This window comes from Pteronotus mesoamericanus, unplaced genomic scaffold (assembly GCF_021234165.1).
Source record: "Pteronotus mesoamericanus isolate MK-2021 breed Mesoamerican mustached bat unplaced genomic scaffold, CSHL_Meso_final contig_121, whole genome shotgun sequence".
In the NCBI taxonomy this organism is placed as follows: Eukaryota; Metazoa; Chordata; class Mammalia; order Chiroptera; family Mormoopidae; genus Pteronotus; species Pteronotus mesoamericanus.
In genome coordinates, this window is record NW_026555046.1 from 2,249,829 (window position 1) to 2,267,172 (window position 17,344).

Below are 17,344 nucleotides of genomic sequence, written 5' to 3' on the forward strand. Positions count from 1 at the left end.
AGGAGCCTATTTCAGGAGCCCAGAGCCTAGGGAGCGGAGAGCACACTACAACTCCCAGAGTACCCCAGGCTCAGGGGGCGGACCCTGCCCGCGCGGAGACTCGGACCCACCAATCGGAGCTGGAGTGGGGCGGGGGCAGGGCAGTGCTCGGGGGGGCGGGGCGGAGCCCGAGTGGGGCGCGGGCGGGGCGCGGGCGGGGCGAGGGCGGGTCTGCGAGGCGGCTAGTGCGCCGGGAACGCGGGGTCTGTAAGTGGAGAGTGCGGAGGGCTTGGCGCGCCTCGGAACCTCGGCGGGCTATGGGTAAGCTGCTCAAGGCTGGCGGGTGAGGGGCTGGCGGCCCGCGGGGAGCGCGAGGCTGCGGCGCTGGGTCTCTCCGGGCCTCGCGGCCGTCGGCACCACTTCGGGGGGCGGAGCGGTACTGGGGCGCACTGCGGGGAGCGGGGTCTCAGCCGGCCCAGGGACTAAGGCGGCCCGGGGTGCCAGCGCCTCCACCCGCTCGGGAGGGAGGCCAGGTGTCGGGGCGCGCTCTTCAAAAAAGGAAAGACAAAAAGTTCTGGCGGCCAGGGGCTTCCCGGACGTTTATCTCGAAACTCTTCTCGCCGTCTCCTGACAGAGATGTACTGAGTCCTGCACGCTCTGTCATCCCACTTCCTGCTGTGGTTTCAATCTCGAGCTGGCCTCAGCTAATTTGTTGTGACAGCTGTCCGCGACCGTCTCCCTGCCCCCCGCCTCCATCTGCTCCCACCCCTATCTGCTCCAGGTCACCCATTTGTCCCCGCCCCCCAACTGCCCTCCTCAATCCCTCCCCGTCTGTCCCCCACCCCCATCTGCCCCTCATCCTTGTCTGCCCCCGCCCCCCCCCCCCCCCGCCTCTGCCTGCCCAGGCCGCCCCCTTCTTGCTCCAGTCTGCGCCGCCGTTCTCAGAACCGGCCGCGCCGCCGGTAAGAAGCTCGGGTCCGGGGCGCGCTCCCCACCGCGCCCGCCGTTTCCTGAAAGTGACGCTGCGCGGGTTTTGAAGAACTTGCTCCGCGCACTTTGAAGAATCGCTGGTTCCTCTTTCCGCCGTGGCCGCGCTGGTCCTCCCCGCTCACAGCGTCTCGCCCACCCTTTCTCTTTCCTCTCGCTTTTTCCCTTTTCTTTCCGGTCTCCCCTGTGTCTTCTGCCCACCCTCCTCGGCCCGGCGGCAGCAAGGGGGTCGCCGCCCTCTGCTCTCCGGTTCTCTCTTGCGTTTTCGGCCCCTCGTGTCTCCAGAGGAGGATGGGGTTCCTCCGCAGCGTCCACGGGTACCTCCTGTATTCCCCATTCCTGCAGACCCCCAAGGGCTCGGGGTGCGGGTCCGGAGCTGCTGCCCCAGCGTCCCTTCCTGGGGTCGTTAGCCAAGGAGGAAAGTCTCCCGGACAAAAGGAGAATAGCCAGCATTTCTTGCCCCACCTGAGCACCACCGTTGGGGGCTTAGGTGTCTCTGCGCCTGCAGGGGAGGGATGGGAGATGGCGTCTAGAGGGTCGGCCCGAAGTTGAGTTCCACAGTCCATCCGAGCGCGGGGACCGTCTATGCTGGGAACTTGGAGTGACTCAAAGAGTTGGCCCCTCCTTTCATTTACTGTCTGAGCAACTGAGGCCCTAAGACCACCCAAGTCCCACCGTGAGGGAGGACAGGCCTCAGAGAATCCGCCCTCGCCTTCTCTGTCCCGGTGGGAAACTGGCCTATGGCTCCCTCCTAGTTCCTGCACCGCGAGCGTACCCGGAGAGCCACCCTCGGGGCTCTGGGAGGGGAGTGGAAGGCACAGAGGCAGAGGAATGCCCCTGAAGGGGTCAAGCTGTACTTTTAGTGTTGGGCACGTCTTGGACAAACCCCTGCATGTGGTTTCTCCAAGTGCAATTGGGAAGAAGGAACATAGTTCTTGGGGGCACAGGAAACAGGTCAGGGGCGGAGCTGCAACTGTTATCCTCAAGTGTCACCCAGATTCGGAGGGGAGGGGCGTAAGCATGCAGCCGCATCCTAGAATAGGATTTTTTAGGACGTGCCAGAGCTGCTAAGAGGGACCCAAGTCCTACTGAGGCCTGTGCGTTGGCAGCCTCACATTTGGTACCTGATCCCCCTACCTTTCTATACTACCTCCAGGTTGCCATCCTGAACCCAGCAGCTGGTAGACCCCATCCCCCTACTCCCAGCTGAGACACTGAGGCAAGGCTGTGGCAGAAGCTGTGCCCTGAGCCTTCAGGGTCCCATGTCCAGCTGTCTGGCTGGATAACAGCCCTCCAGAAACGGCCCACTGGAGCAGTGCCACACCAGGACTCCGCCAGGCAGCCAGCTCCTGGGCCAGAGTGGACTGGCTGCTTCAAAGGCCGCCTTTGTTTGGGCTCCAGCTGAAGCTAAGAGAAACTTTAGCCAAGCACCTCAGGCGAGGGGGTGGGGCCATGTCTGCTGGTTGTTGTTGAGGCTGCTGTTACCATTATTGTTAAAATTGACACAGTGCTCCTAGTAAGTGACTTTTCATGAAAGGAAGTGTCACTTCCCCTCACACCAAGGGTGAATTGCACTGGGCCGGGGCAGGGGGAAGAGAGGAGAGGAGGGAGAGGGGAGAAGTGGTGTGGCGTGGTGCTGGGCCAGCACTGAGTCACTGACTGACTGTATGGCCTTGAGCTAGTCACAGCCCAAGCCCATTCTGGGCATCAGGAGTGTCTGAGGTCACGTGGCTCATGCTGGTCTGTGGGGCTGATGTTCATGGAGCCCTGCTCCTGCCGTACACTGCTCTGGGCAGTGGGACACAAGGCGAGTGAGCAGGACAGTGGGGCTTCAGACCTCACAGAGGGGTCTGCATGTGCACACACCCTAACACTCATGCACACATGCACACTCATTCAATACCCACACAGTTGCACAGTCGCACATGTATACACACTGCACAGTCATATACACTCTCACACAGATACACTCCCATGGCACACTCACACTCGCATGCTCACACACACTTGACTGTGGTTTGTGGGGGAAGCTTCATTTCTCACTTTGTTCTGCTCAGCACCTTGGGCCCCATAGAGTCTAGCACACTTTATAGGTGGGGACAGCAAGGCACAGAAGCCGTGACTGGCTTGATAAAGTTGTACCTATATGATGTCCGAGTGCCCTCCCCATCTCCCCTCTGCCCCCTAATCTGATTTCAGCAGGCTCTTGTTAACACATGAATGGTAGTGATGTGATAGGAGGCTGCTGATCTGCTCCAGGAATTCAAGCAAGTTTGCAACCCCAAACACAGATAAGGAATTGGGTCTCCCTCCTCCCATTTAAAAAAATAATAATAACAACCTGTAGACCTTGGGGTCAGTCCAACTGCTCTAGTTCTGAGTCCCACCTGTGCCACCAGTAAGCTGTGCGACCTCAGGCAAGTTAATGAGCCATTCTGAATATTAGGTATTGTGTCTATAAAAATGGGGTAATAACGTCCACTGGGTGGCTGAGACTATTCACTGAGGCCATGTGTGAGAATGCCGAGTCCAAGGCCGGTCAGGGCACTGACTGGAGCTGGTGGAGTTATAGAGCGTGGAAAGGGGAGGAGGGAATGGCTGCAGGACACATAGGTGTCAGGGAGCGCCCTCTTTTGGAGTTAGGGGCTGAAACTGACTTCTTCATGACTGTGGCTTTAGGTTCTGGGACATAGTTTGACTTCAACACATGCTATAAGTTAAACAGAAATCAGAGATTCCTGGCACAGGAAGGGTCTTGAGCAGTCCCCTGCCCAGCAACTGCCACCTCCGCTCACTGCCCCCTGAGGGACTGGGCCACAAGGGCCAGGATTCACCTGGCCCAGCCACCAGCCTCCCCTTGTCTCCTTCCCAACCATGATGTGAGGGGATGTGAGGAAGGTGTGGAGCCGATTTCTGTGGGGCCAATTCCTACCCTCGGTTGTCAAGGCTTTTCTCACACTATTATCTTGCTTCATGAGGAATAAGCCTAAAAGGAATGGGACAGGGCCTTAAGAAGGACCGTGTGAGGACCACGAGGGGAGACCTAAATCAACAGAGACATGTCCTGAAAGGGAAGATGAAATACAGAAATGTGTTATTTCTCCTCAAAGTAATTTCTAGATTTAAAAACAATTCAATAAAAACCCTAATGGTTTCCTCTTTTGAAGGGAATGTGACAAAATTTTCCTAAAGTTTAGATGGCATTTTTTAAACAGAGGAGTAATGACAAGGACATGCCTTCTGAATAGTAAGTTGTTTTACAAAGCCTCAAAAATGACAACAGTGTGCGTGGGTCCCTGCATTCCACAGTGAATGGAACAAAACGGAAAGCCCAAACCCGTCCCAGATGCCCTCCATAGAAGCCTTTCGATCTTGGGGAAAGCAGCATTTCAAATCATTGGGGGAGAGGGTCACTCAGTCAATACTGGGACCACCTAACCAGTGGGGAGAAGAATATGGTTAGGTCCTTATCTCATACCATATAGACTCCAGATGTATTCAAAGTAAACCATGAAACAGCCGTCACGATTATTGTCATTACTGCTTCCAGGATGGAAAAAGCAATGTCTGAATGCCATTCCTTTGGAGAGCAGAGATCGTTGGGGTTGAATCTGCCTCTGTCACAGTACGGCATTTGAGGCTTGGTGTTCAAAGCAGGGCAGTCACTCAGGGCAGGTGGTTTCTCCCGCCTTTGCAGCCTGGATGTGGCTGGAGGTCTGGGATGGCCCTGCATGGGAAGTGTGACAACTGGAAGCTGGGCAGGCGGGAGAGCTTGCCCATCACCTGTAGCAGGGGAGTTCAAACTTATTTTTCATAGCAGAGCCCTTTTTCCAAATGCAGATTTTCTAGAACCCTGATCTATAAATGACTGGCGAAGGAGGGGATCAGGGCAGCCAGGCCAGGTCTGAGGGCACCCTGGGCTCTCCCCTCCATCATCTAAGCCTGTGGCCGTGGGGCCAGAAGGCCCAGCCAGGACAGGAAGAGCAACTGGCCCTTGTTGGGAGACAGTGGAAGCTGAGTTCATGTGGGGACTCCGCTGGACACAGAAGTAAAGAGAGTTTGCCCCTTTGTGGCTCTCAGCAAGTGCTCTAATCCCTTTGCCGCCTGGGGTTAAACAGCTCAGATTGGTGACCTCCTTTCCAGGTAACCAGAGAGCCTGACTCCAGGATATCTTTCCTGAGTGTGGTCCAGACAGAGCTCACCAACTCTGGAACCCCAGCCTAAGGGACTAGAGATCCGCTGGCCCAGTGGCTCTCAGACTGGCTGCCCTCTGGAATCCCCTGGGGACCTTTCAACTTGGATGCCCCCCAGCAGGACCTTCAATCAAATTCAGGTTGGGGTGGGGAGACCGGCATCAGTGTCTTTAGAATGCTGCCCAGGTGGCTCTACAGGGCCCTGTTCCAGCCGCCTGTTTCTCTGAGGCCCAAGTGCAGCGACTTGCCAGGGTCACATAGCCAATCTGCAGGAGGGCTCCAGTGAGAGGCTCAAGTCACAGGAACAGATGGAGAGAGTCTTTTGATGCCGAGGATCTGAGCCAGCAGGAAAGAAGGGAGAGAGGACGTGAATGCAGAGCAGAGAGGGCAGGAAGGGAAAGGAGAAAAGTTGGTGGCAGCAGCTGCTTCCATGGCCCAGAAGACCAGGAATTCCCAGGCAGTTAGCAGAGGACTCCAGGACTTTCTCTCCTGATTTACAGAAGGGAAGACTGAGGCACAGACTCGCCCAAGGAAACGCACCAGGCAGGGGGGGTCATTGCTAGCCGCCAGTTGTTTCTGGAGATTGGCCTTGTCTCTGGTGGTCAGAAACCAGCCTGAGAGGATGGCCGTGTCACTTTCTCTCTTGACAAGTGTTAGGACTGGTTTCTCCCAGGATTATTGAGACCCTTCCTCAAGGCTTTGCAAGTGTTGGCAGCCACAGCAGCCACAGTGGTGGCAAGGCCAGGTCACTGGACTGGGGGCCAGACCTTGTTTTGAATTCTGGGCCCTCAGGGGAAAAAGAACTTAACCTCTCTGGCTTCAGTTTTCCCCTCTTCAAAATGCGATCCCTTTTGGGACTAAATGAGAGAGCCAGGGACACAGAGCCCAGGACCCATGCAGCGTGAATAATGGCAGGCATAGCAGCGCATCCGTGAACAGCTACCAAAGAGGACAGTATCCGGTGGCCAAAGCTTAACAGCAGGTGCCTCGGGGTGCTGCTGGCCTCATGGGCCGTGTTGGTGTGGGTCTGTTGTTCTCAAGGAGATTCCTCTGTCTGGGATGGAGAGGTAACCTCACAGGTTCCCAGCAGTAAGGATTTCCTGAGCTGGAGCAAACCAGCACTATAGATAGAGCAGTTCATACTAGATTAACAGAAAGAAACAAGGAAAGGAAAAAGAGAAAGGAAAGGTTGTCAAAAGACATAGTTTTCTGGTCTCTCGGATCTCCTGCCAGCGTGGTCCAAGGCAGTGTCCATGGTGGTGTTTTGACAGTGAAAGGTCCTTGGCTCTTCCCTGCATTCACCTTACCTTGCTGACAAGCGACAAGCAATCAGGATGGTGGTAAGGAGTGACACCAGACAGAAGCAGGAATGCTGTGCTTGGCTGGGGGCTGGGAAGGGTCACACAGAGGAAGCAACTTGTTAGGTGGGACCTGAAGGGTCACCAGGACCCTTGCAGGTGACGAAGCAGGGGGTGGTGAGGACTCTGCAGATGCTCAGGGACAGGTCCGGTGTGTCACAAACAGGAAGTTACTCTTTTCTGGGTCATTCTTGGAGGATGTACAGTTCAAGCACCCCTGTGGTGCTTTGGGTTCCCACAAACGTGGCCGACTCAGTCTCTTTCCCAGTTCAGCTGAGGTGCTGTGAAAGCTTCCTGCCTGAGTGTGGGGTGGATTTTGGAAACAGATTTCCCCAAGCGCCGTGGTCCCAACCCCAGCCTCCTCTGACTTGACCCCCAGCCGGTTTAGGGTTTCTTTCAGAGATGTGAGGAAATGCTGGGACAGAGGGAGGACAAGAGGTAGGTGTGGCATGGGTGGGCCTGGTAGGGGGTGAACACGGGAGAGCAAAGGGTTTGCCCACCAGCGGGCATCCACATGCACTTTTATTGGACCACGCGCAAGGGCCGAGAAGGAGAGGACGCTCCCCCTGTCTGGCCCATCCAGATCTGGCACCTCACCCCAGGGAGCCTCTCCTCACCACCTCTTTCTCCCTACCTGCATCTCACGTGTCCTCTCTCTCTCCTTTTCTCCCTCTTCTTCCTGTCAAAGGGAAAAGGAAACAGTCAGAGGGGGGTGACCCCTTAGACCCACCTGTGTCCCCTCAACCCGGTGGTGAGCAGAGCAGGAGCCAGAGCCCAATCCAGCTGGAGGTGAGTTAGGCAATTCCCTGGGGGTCCTTTCCAGATGAACTTGGAGACCCCCAAGCTCTCAGGAGGGAGCTCCCAGTCCTACAGAGCCAGGAGAGGGGCCCAGCCTGCGGTCCTGGGCCCTGCACTGGGGGGTGTGGGAGCTGGGCAGGCAGGAGGGCTCGCCCTCACCAGGGCGGGGTTGGCAGACTCCTTTTTCACAGCAGAACCCTTTATCAAACAAAGATTACTGGGAACCCTGATCAGATGACAGATAAAAGCACTATTATATGATGTAAAACTACATTTACATCAATCCATCCATCCATCCAAACTTATAATGGGCATGAAAGTCACTTGGCGACATCAGTGATGCTGTTCAGTTCGATGAGTTCAGGCTGAGGAGCGGCCAGCCGTGGTGACGCTGCACAGCAGCCAGCCTCAGCCCCGTCCATTTTGGCCTTTTGCTTTGGTGGCAGAGTCTGGAGTCAAAATCCTAATTTATGTAGAAAAGTAGTCACAAGGGGCCACAGTTCCTAACGGCCTGCCTAGCTCAGAGAAGAGGAACAGAAGCCCAGATACACATGAAGAGCAGTAATGAGTGCCTTCCTTCGGGGGTGACACCAGCCGAGCACCTTGGTCTCCAGTTTGTTACGATTTCAAAGGTAACACATGAGCCTGCGTGTTTACTATCAGAGGTCTTGGATAAGTCAAAAACACTGAAACAGCACTTGATAGGATATTGGGGAACGCACGGCTCTGCACTGTTCTAGGCCTGCATGGCCACGTTCTTCGGGTATTCAGGGACTGTCACCCATGACCTGGGAGCTGTCTATTCCCTGAGCCCTCAGCCCCAGCCTAACCTTCCCCCTCTGCCCTGAGCTGCTAGCCAGATGAACAGCATCAGCAGAAACTGCACCTCGGGGGGCAGAACCCAGAAGTTCTGTACACCTGAAAGAAGTGTACCAGCAACCCAGGCCGAGGCTCCACCTCCCTGAGTTCAGCACACAGACTGGCAGGTCAGAGAGGAAGGCCACCACGGCGGAGGCTGGGTGGGCACAGGCCTAGCTCAGCAGCGCCTCAGCACCAGAAAGCACCAAGCACCTTTGTTCCTTCAGCTTTGACCACACGGGCCATTTAGAGGTCTGGGGACACCAAGACTGCCACCAAGAGCTCACAGCCTGGTAGAAGACCTGAGATGCAGATGTAACAAATCTAGAGCAGAATAAGGAAGTGATCTGTGCCTGGGGAGGGGCCTGGAGAAGGTGGGAGGCTGCTCCTATGGCCTCCTCGGGAGTCAGGCCTCTGTGGACTCTGACCTGCGGTCCTGGGCACCAGTGTCTTGACAACAGCATCTTTCTGACACCAGGGCAGTCACTCCAGATCAGAGCAATAGGCTGGGTGCTGGGGGCCTGCTCCCTCCTGTGGGAGCCTGGGGTTGGGGAACGCACACCACATTCCTCCCCAACAGCCAGTGGTTCCACCTGTCCCCAGCCACCCACCAACTGGGGCTGACCCCAGTGTCTCCTGTTCTTTCCCCAGGACTCCCCTGAGGCAGGCAGGGAGCGTGAGGAGGAGCAGGAGCGAGAGGAGGAGCAGGCCTTCCTGGTCAGCCTCTACAAGTTCATGAAGGAGCGACACACGCCCATCGAGAGGCTGCCCCATCTCGGCTTCAAGCAGAGTACGTGTCTGGGGTGCAGGTGGGGAGAGGGGCCCTGTAGGAGACCCCACCCAGGCAGGCCGCTGGGGCATGCAGCTCCACTCTGGGTGACCTCCACACTGCAAGCCCTCGGCGGCTGCATATAGAAAGAACACTCCCTTCCAGGTACTGGACTGGCAAAGGGCAGAGCTGGATTTCTATCCTCACTGGCCATTGGGCTGCAGGTGCACAGGCCCCGCCCGGCCTGCAGTCCTTTGCAGTGGCCCTGGTTCTGTGCTTGCCTGACAGGGCCACGGGAATGGGCTGCTGGCTGTCCCTCCTCTGGCAGAGACTGACTGTCCCTGCCCTCTCTTTTCTCCAGTTAACCTGTGGAAGATCTACAAGGCAGTGGAGAAGCTGGGGGCCTATGAGATGGTAAGGAAGGCGCCTCTGAGTCCTCACCCTGCTGCTGCTCTCCACATATCCCAGCTGCACCCAAGGGGAGCTGGGAAGAGGGTGAGCCCCACAGAGCTGCCTTTGCCTCCAGACAGGAGGAGGCACGGTGCCAAATCCTACCCCTCCCCAGCTTTCCTGCACGCAGAGGGGAGGGAAGGGGCTTGCCTGCCCTGGTCCTTTGCCGCTCATAGCAAGTTTTCCTTTCTTTCCATCTGTTCTACCTTCCCTGAGCTCGGAAGGCTGCTGGGGCCAGCAGCGCAGTGGCTACGGTAGGGGGTCAGGTGCTGGCCAGCGCCCCCTGCCAAACCTGGCCCCACTGCCGGTGGGCACCCTGCCTCATGTGGTGCCCTTGCAGGTGACTGGCCGCCGTCTCTGGAAGAATGTGTATGACGAGCTGGGGGGCAGCCCAGGCAGCACCAGTGCGGCCACGTGCACGCGCCGCCACTACGAGAGGTGCGGCTGGGGCGGGTACAGGACGGCTGGGCCCTGCCCTCCCAGGGGTGCGGTGCAGGACTGTATACAGTTGTATACAGGGTGGGGCAGGATGAGCCGCAGGGCGCGGGGCGTGTGTTCTACTGCTCTTCGCGGCCAGAGCACTGGCAGGACAGCCACGCTGCAGGCCTCCGGGACAGGGTGAGAAAGAGCGTGGCCCTGGCTACAGGCCCTGTCCACAGGAGTGTGCGTAGTTGGGGGGAGGAACAAGAGGAGTGGGCTGGAGATGGGAGCGATGGATGTGCCTGCTGGTCCTGGCCTCCTGGTGGACTTGCCATTCATTCCCTCCTCAGGCTTGTCCTTCCATACGTGCGGCACCTGAAGGGGGAGGATGACAAGCCGCTGCCTCCCTCCAAGCCCAGGAAGCAATACAAAATGGCTAAGGAGCCTCGAGGGGATGATGGGGCCACGGAAAGGCCGAAGAAGGCCAAGGAGGAGAAGCCAGTGGGCCAGGTGAGCTCCGAGCCCAGCCAGGGCCACCAGCTGAGCCTGGGCCTTCCTGTCCCCGGCCTCTTGCAGCTGCCCCCACCTGTCCTCACTATGGCATGGCCACAGAGCTCCCTGCCCAGAACACCCAGAATCTGCTGGTTCCAGTTGTTCACTATTTCAGGGCCCATGTGGGATCTGAACTCCGGTCTGCACTCCATTCTCCAGGCCCTGTGCCCCGACACCAGGCTGTGTCCCTCAGAGGACAGGACTCCTTTTGAAAATGTTGTACAAAGGCACTGGAAAGGCTAGCAGAGGACACTAGGTACCCCCTGGGGCCCTGTGTCACCACTTCCCCAGGTCAGGATGGATGGCTGGCACGCAGCTCTGAGGCCTGGCCCTTCCTTGTTCTAGATGATTCCAGGAAAGACCAAGATAGATGCAGCCGATCTGGTGAGGCCCCCCAGCCAAGAGCACCCCAAGGACAGCACTGATCAGCCAGGCCCAGCTCCCAGGTCTTCTCTACCCTTCGTTGGTGCCAGCGGCTGCCCTGAGGCCTACAAGAGGCTCCTGTCCAGCTTTTACTGCAAAGGGACACATGGTATCATGTCACCACTGGCCAAAAAGAAGCTCCTGGCTCAGGTGAGCCAGGCAGAAGCCTTGCAGTGCCAGGAGGAGAGCTGTCGCCACGGAGCAAGCAGCCCTAATGGGGAGCCCCAGGTGTCCCCAGCTGCTCGCCCCCCAGAGAGTCCTCGGAGCCCAGGAGGGCCACCTGAGAACCACAGGCACCGGCTGGCCCCTCAGGAAGGATCACAGGCCCCTGGTGGCAGCCTCAGGGAGGAGGCTCAGGAGGGCCCCCACCCACCAGCCCCCTTCTTCACTGGCTGTTTTCATGCCTATCCCACGAAGGTGCTGAAGCCTATCAGCCAGCACCCCCGGGACTTCTTTCCCCATCTCAAAGATGGGGTGCTCTTGGGGCCTCCTGGCAAAGAGGAGGGGCTGCCAGTCAAAGAGCCGCCACTGGTGTGGGGTGGGGATATCAACCGTCCCTCTGCATTCCACAAAGGTGGCTCCAGAAAAGGCAACCTTTACCCCAAGCCCAAAGCCTGCTGGGTGTCCCCCATGGCCAAGGTTCCTACTGAGAGCCCTGTGCCCCTCCCCACTTTCCCTGGCAGCCCAGGCCTCAGCAAGCGCAGCCGGGAGGAAGAGGGCTTTGCCCCTGGTAGCAAAAAACTGCGGGCAGTGTCTCCCTTTCTCAAGGAAATGGATGCCAAAGAGTGTGGGGTCAAGTCCATGGGGCCGGGCTTGGCTGTCTCCTGCTTGCTGGGCCCGGCCCTGGGGCCTGCCCTCCCGGAGGCCTACAGGGGCACCATGCTGCGCTGCCCACTGAACTTCACCAGCACCCCAGACCCTTTAAAAGGCCAGGCCACGCTCCCCTTCAGCCCCCTGGTCATCCCAGCCTTCCCAGCTCACTTCCTCGCCACAACAGCCCCCTCGCCCATGGCCACTGGCCTTATGCACTTTCCCCCAGCATCTTTCGACAGTGCCCTCCGCCACAGACTCTGCCCGGCCTCATCTGCTGCGTGGCACATACCGCCTGCCGCAACCTACGCAGCACCCCACTTCTCTTTCCACCTTAACACCAAGCTATAGGTCGGAGCCTGCTATTCTGTGAAGAATATGTCACAGCCCAAAAGGCACTGCCAGGGGACCCTGCGCTGGAAGCCTGTTCTGCAAGAGAGCTTGTCTGTGCCCAATGCAGGAATGGGCCCTTGGTCCGGCAGCCTGACGCCAAGGGAGGCAGTGGGAAAACTGGGTTTGTCTCACAGTAGCAGCCTGAGCCTGGGGGCTGGGGATCCAGCTGTAGGAAGGCCTTGTGAGAAGACAGTGCAGGGCTGGCATCTCCGAGCTGGGGCCCCCAGAGCAGAGGCCAGTAATGGGGTGAGGGGCTGAGAAGCCCGATAGCTGCTTGAGACATCCAAGTGCCCACAGAAAAGCCAATAAAATGCCAGCGTGAGTCCACTTGCCCTGAGGTGTACGTGGTGTGATCTTCCCGAGGGCTGGTGAGGCAGGGACATGTTTGTGGGTGGGGCTGCCAGTGGGACAGCCTCCTGCTCCAACTTCAGCAGGCTGTGACACTGGTCCTGTGCCTTCCATCTACCTTCCTATCGGAACTTCGGGGCAACTGCTTGTTACCTCCCCCATCGCACATAGGGTCTGAGACTCAGAGAGGGCAGTGACTTGCCCAGGTTATCCCAGCAGGTAAGTGGCAGAGCAGAGGGGTGACTCCAGCTCTGGTATCTAAGCCACAGGCCTCAGGCAGGGCAGTGCAGCCTGCAGCTGTGAATCTTCCTGGCGGCTGAGGTTCCAGCAGGTCTGCCCTGAGGGTGGCGCAGACTTACAAGGCCTTTCTGTTGGATCTTCCCTGAGCTCTTACCCATCCACCCCCACTTGTTTGCCACCCACAGGTGGGCCAAGAGGTTCCCACTGGAGGCACCTGTGGGGGAAGTGGAGCAAAGGGGCCAGGAGCTTGGCTTGGACATCCGCACTCTTTCAGGTGTGCTTGCTCATACCCCGCAGCCCATGCCCTCCATCCTATGGGCTCTGCGGGGCAGCAAGGGCCCCTGTCTCAGTGGGAAGGAAGGAGGGAGGGCCCTTTTCAAAAGCATCACTCTCCTCCCCAGGCTGCCTGCCCTCAGGAGCTGGCAGCCGCCTGCGAGCTGCACACATGTTCCTGGGTAGACAAGGACGCTATTGGGCAGTTGGACACCAAGGTGGCAGGCCTCTGACTTCTAGCCTCAGGTTTGTTAAAGGGTGGCCTTTGACAGCATCACTGGAACTCACCCTCTGGAGTGCTTGCAACCTCAGGCCGTGGGAGAGGTGGTCAGTGTGACCACCCCTTAGTTAACAAGGCCAGAAACAAGACCATCACCGAGTGTGACAGAACCCAGACCAGGGTGCACTCACGGTGTCTGGCACCAGGGGTGGGCTGCCAGGGCTGAAGGCCATCCTGTCCAGCCTTCAACTCAAGAAGCTGAAACGGGCACAGGTGAGGCAACTGCCCTCCAAGCTGCGGCCAGCGATGGGGAAGCTGGAGGGTGATGGTAATCGCTGTTGGGAACCAGATCAGTCTCTTCAGGGCGGGTGTTTAATTATCCATCCCCTTCCACTTAGGAGCTGCCCGATGCCCATCCAAGCAGCTGTGAGCAGCTGCTTGGCCTCCGGTCCTGAGCTCCAGCTCCCGCACGCACCCACGTACTGCCCACCTCTCCAAGCCTCTTTAGTCTCAGTGGCTGATGAAGGGCGCTGGGTCAACTCCCCTGGGTTGGAAGTGTGCGAGTCCCCTTCATCTGCAAAGCTCCAGTAGCCTCCCCTGGCCAGGTGTACCTGGTGGCATGACTTAGGCACAGGCCACTCAGAACTGTGGTGGTGGCGCCCTCTGGAGTCTGTTCTTGGGACTACACCTGTTGGTTTGGGGCAACTGCTTCCCGAGCGGGTCCCTTGGCATGGTGCTGTGGCCTTTGCTCGGGTGTCAGCAAACGCCCAGAGCTTAATGTGGACATGCTTCCTTGTGGACATGCTTCTGTGCGCTGTGCGCTGTGCCCTGCAGCTCTGCTGTACCAGCTTAGCACAATTTTCTCCTCACCGTTCCCTCGGAAGAGATGGTCCTCATTTACAAATGGGAAAACAGCTCTGTGATCTGGAACTTCAGGCACCAAGCTGGCCTGAGCTGAGAGTGAGGGGGAACAGGGCTGACAGGGGACTGAGGCTGTATGTATAGAGACTTCCGGGTCTCAGAGCAGAGGAGGGTTCTGGTCTTGGCTTAACAAGAGCCCTGAGCTTTTGGGTGGGACTAGGTGCTGGGGTCGGGGACAGGGAACCCACTCACAGCAACACACAGAGACAGCATATGTGGGCTCAGGGGGGGAGAGTCATGAACTCCTCCAGCAGGTGGGGACCAGAGGTCGGAGGTTGAGGGAGCGGTGAAGGGGAACTAGAGACCTGGAGAGAGGAAGCAGGTTGCACTGGGCAGTGTCCTGGGTTTTTGGGAAACACCAGTTCAACTTAAAGTTAGTGGCACGAGCTGTGGTGATACTGGCAGTGAGCGGTGAGACATTGTCCTTGCCACCTTGGGTGTGAAGCTGGGGGGAGAGAGCTGAACTCATGTGAGTGGGAGCTGTGCTGGGAGAGTCCAGAAAGCAAGAGAGGGACTGGGCACTGAGGCGGTGCAGAAGTGGCAGTAGTGGGCCATGGGGTTGAAGCTGGCTGAGGGGAGGTGAGGAGGAGAGGGAGTGAGGGACCCAGGCAGGTGGCTTGTAGGGGTGGGTGGGAGAGGATGTCAGTGAAGGAGAGGAGGTCAAGGACAAAGGCGTCGAGATGTGGGAAGCCTTGAGATGAGCACAAATAAGACAGTTGTCTGCAAGAATCGGGAAAGAGGAACCTGAAGGTCCATGGTTGACAGCAGTGATGATCGAGGCAAGGGATCTAGTCTCAGGGCATGATCTTCAGAGTGGAAGCCACAGGGTCTGGACACAGTGAATGGCTCAGCCCCCAGGGTGGCCTGGAGGGGTCTCGGTGGGCACAGCTGAGGCTAGAGGTGGGAGGGAGGGGAAGGGGTGTCTGGGACCCTCACAGGTAAGCAAGAGAGTTCTGTGGCTCAGGAAGGATTTAGGCTCAAGACCAGAGTCTGTAGACAGTGGCCTGAAGATGTGTTCAATTTGACCCACATGATTTTTAAAAAATGCTTTTGTAATGTTGCCAGCACTTAAAAATCAAAAGACCTCACACAAAAATTTGGATATTGGGCTTCTCTTTAAAAACTAGAATTTCTGGCCATGTGGGAACCACACTGTCTGGAGGTGAGTAATGGCTGCTACCCCTTGGACAGGGTGTACCGGATGATCTGCTACAATCCTCTCAGCCCCATTTGTCCCCAACCCTGAGGGACTCGGCTCCCAAGTCCTGGGCTGCTCAGGCATTAGGGTGTAGCCTTGTTCTTTGGTGTCAGGGAGGAGCCATGGCCAGTTTCCTAAACAAATGACTCCAAAGATGTCGCTGCTGGAAAATTCAGTGTGGGCTTCCAGACATGGAGGCAGGGCAGACTTGGGTAACTGCCAGCTTGCCCAAGCAGTGTCCCCTGGTTTAAGGGCCAGCAGGGCCAGGAGGTGGTGGGCTGGACAGTGCATGGAGTGCGGGTTTTCATCCCGCCTGGCTCCTGTGGCATCCCAGGAGCTTCTGCCCGTCCTCTGGGTCACTTCTGCAAATCTGTGAAATGAATGCAGTCACTTCCAGGCTCTGCACTGTGACCCAGAATGAGACACAGATAAGGTTTGGTGTCTGGAGAGGAGTAGGTGACCTGCCCCCTGAACACACCTCTGGTCTCCAGAGGATATTCCTAGCTCCCCAGCTCCCCTGGGCCCCTGACCACTCCTGCAAAGCCAACATCACCTGCCCACAGCAAGTGGTAGCCACCAGGGAGGGACGGGGTTCTTGGGTAGAGGTCTTAAAGGGGTGAGTGCCTCCCACTTCCACTCCTCCCCGGTGGCTCCTGACTGTTGCAGGTTCTCAAGATTCCTCCCACCTGCCCACTGTGTCACTGGAGGGAGCTGCAGGCTGCAGAGGAAAGATCAATGAGCTGCAAGCCAGAGCACAGGCCCTGAGACCAACTCCCCATGGGCTTAAACTCAGAGGTATCCAACCTTTTGGTGTCTCTGGGCCACACTGGAAGATTTGCCTTGGGCCGTACATTAAATACACAAACACTAATGAAAGCTGATGAGCAAAAAAAAAAAAAAAAAAAAAAAGGTTCTAAATACATTTACGATTTTGTGTTGGGCTGCATTCATAGCTATCCTGAGCTACATGTGGCCCGCGGGCCGTGGGTTAGGGGCACCTGGTAGGGGGAGTTCACAGGCCACCCAGGCAGAGAGCCTGTGCAGGTCACTGCTGCACGGGGAGCAGACAACCAGGTGCTCCCTTCTGGGCACTGCTTTCCTGACCTGGAGATGAGTCCTGATGGCTCATCTTTTCCAACCCCACAGTCAGTGGTGCCCAGAGGTGTTCAAGCTGGTAGCTTGAACTGGGCCAAAGCAAGAGCACTCATACCCCCCAGAGAATCAGCAAATGCTGCAAATAAAGCCCCCAGCCTGTCCTGCCTCTGCCAGCACACCACACGGCTGCCGTCCACTCCCCTCCCACTGCTTCCCTCCCAGGCCTCAGCTTCAGAATGAGCCATCAGGAGAATCTGATCTCCTGTCCTGTCTCACCTCTGTTCCCGAGGAACCAGCCTGTACCTCAGAGGAAGCGGGTCGGCTAAGTGGACCACATGGTGACATCATGCAAAGAACTTCCCTGGCCTCCATGTATTCGGCTATGACATAGAAGTAATTTCCACCGCAAGAGCTATGGGCATTAGTGAGGGTGCTTGGCAAACTGGAGTCCTGGACAACTGTACATCATCAGCTTTGCCTGCAGTCCTGCAAGGCCAGTGTGCCCCCTGCCCTTCGCCTCAGGGCTTCTGAAATTCCAATGTGTGTGACGCCTGTTGCTGTCCTGTCTGGCTCTGACTCAGACTAACTCTGACTGTTGAGTTCTGTCTGTGTCTGGGTCAAGAGTGGGAAGTCAGCTTCACCCAGGTACCAACTCTGACTGATCATGTTTTCTGCAACTTTGGGCCAAGTCAGTGTGAAAGTGGTGGAATTGATCGACAATGTCTGCTAAGGCCCTGGGCCGGGAGCATGCTTACCTGCCAGGGTTGCCATCTCCTGCTCTGTATATGCACGATGACTAGCTGGTGACCACCTGATGATGGGCTAATTCAGGTCCTCGCCTCCCTGACGCACCTCAGCCGCAGGGCCTGTGCAGAGCTGCCTAGTTTCCCTCCCACTGAGGAAGGGTTATAGGGGAGCGGAACCTGGCCAGAGCGCCCAATCCTAGAAGCTTGGGTGGAACGTCACTTACCCATGAGTTGAATGCCTGTGTAGCGATCAGGAAGAGAACTTCTTGGGAGAAATCCAGGCAGACTGCCCTCCTCCCAACCACTACCACCA

General features: G+C 57.5%; 1 protein-coding gene across 3 annotated transcripts; it reads left to right on the forward strand.

Moving 5' to 3' along the window:
- Positions 1-220: 220 nt before the first annotated feature.
- ARID5A (AT-rich interaction domain 5A) lies at positions 221-12,358 on the forward strand. Of its 3 annotated transcripts, XM_054585929.1 has the most exons (7): positions 221-300; positions 7,206-7,306; positions 8,825-8,963; positions 9,304-9,356; positions 9,733-9,830; positions 10,163-10,322; positions 10,710-12,358. In XM_054585929.1, exons 1-7 carry the CDS (start codon positions 297-299, stop codon positions 11,946-11,948), a joined length of 1,794 nt encoding a protein of 597 aa, XP_054441904.1. In that variant the 5' UTR covers positions 221-296; the 3' UTR covers positions 11,949-12,358. The 3 variants fall into 3 exon arrangements, with proteins under 3 accessions (XP_054441904.1, XP_054441923.1, XP_054441912.1); XM_054585948.1 differs by lacking the exon at positions 7,206-7,306 and having other exon boundaries at positions 234-300; XM_054585937.1 differs by lacking the exons at positions 221-300; positions 7,206-7,306; positions 9,733-9,830 and having other exon boundaries at positions 8,947-8,963.
- Positions 12,359-17,344: the final 4,986 nt, after the last annotated feature.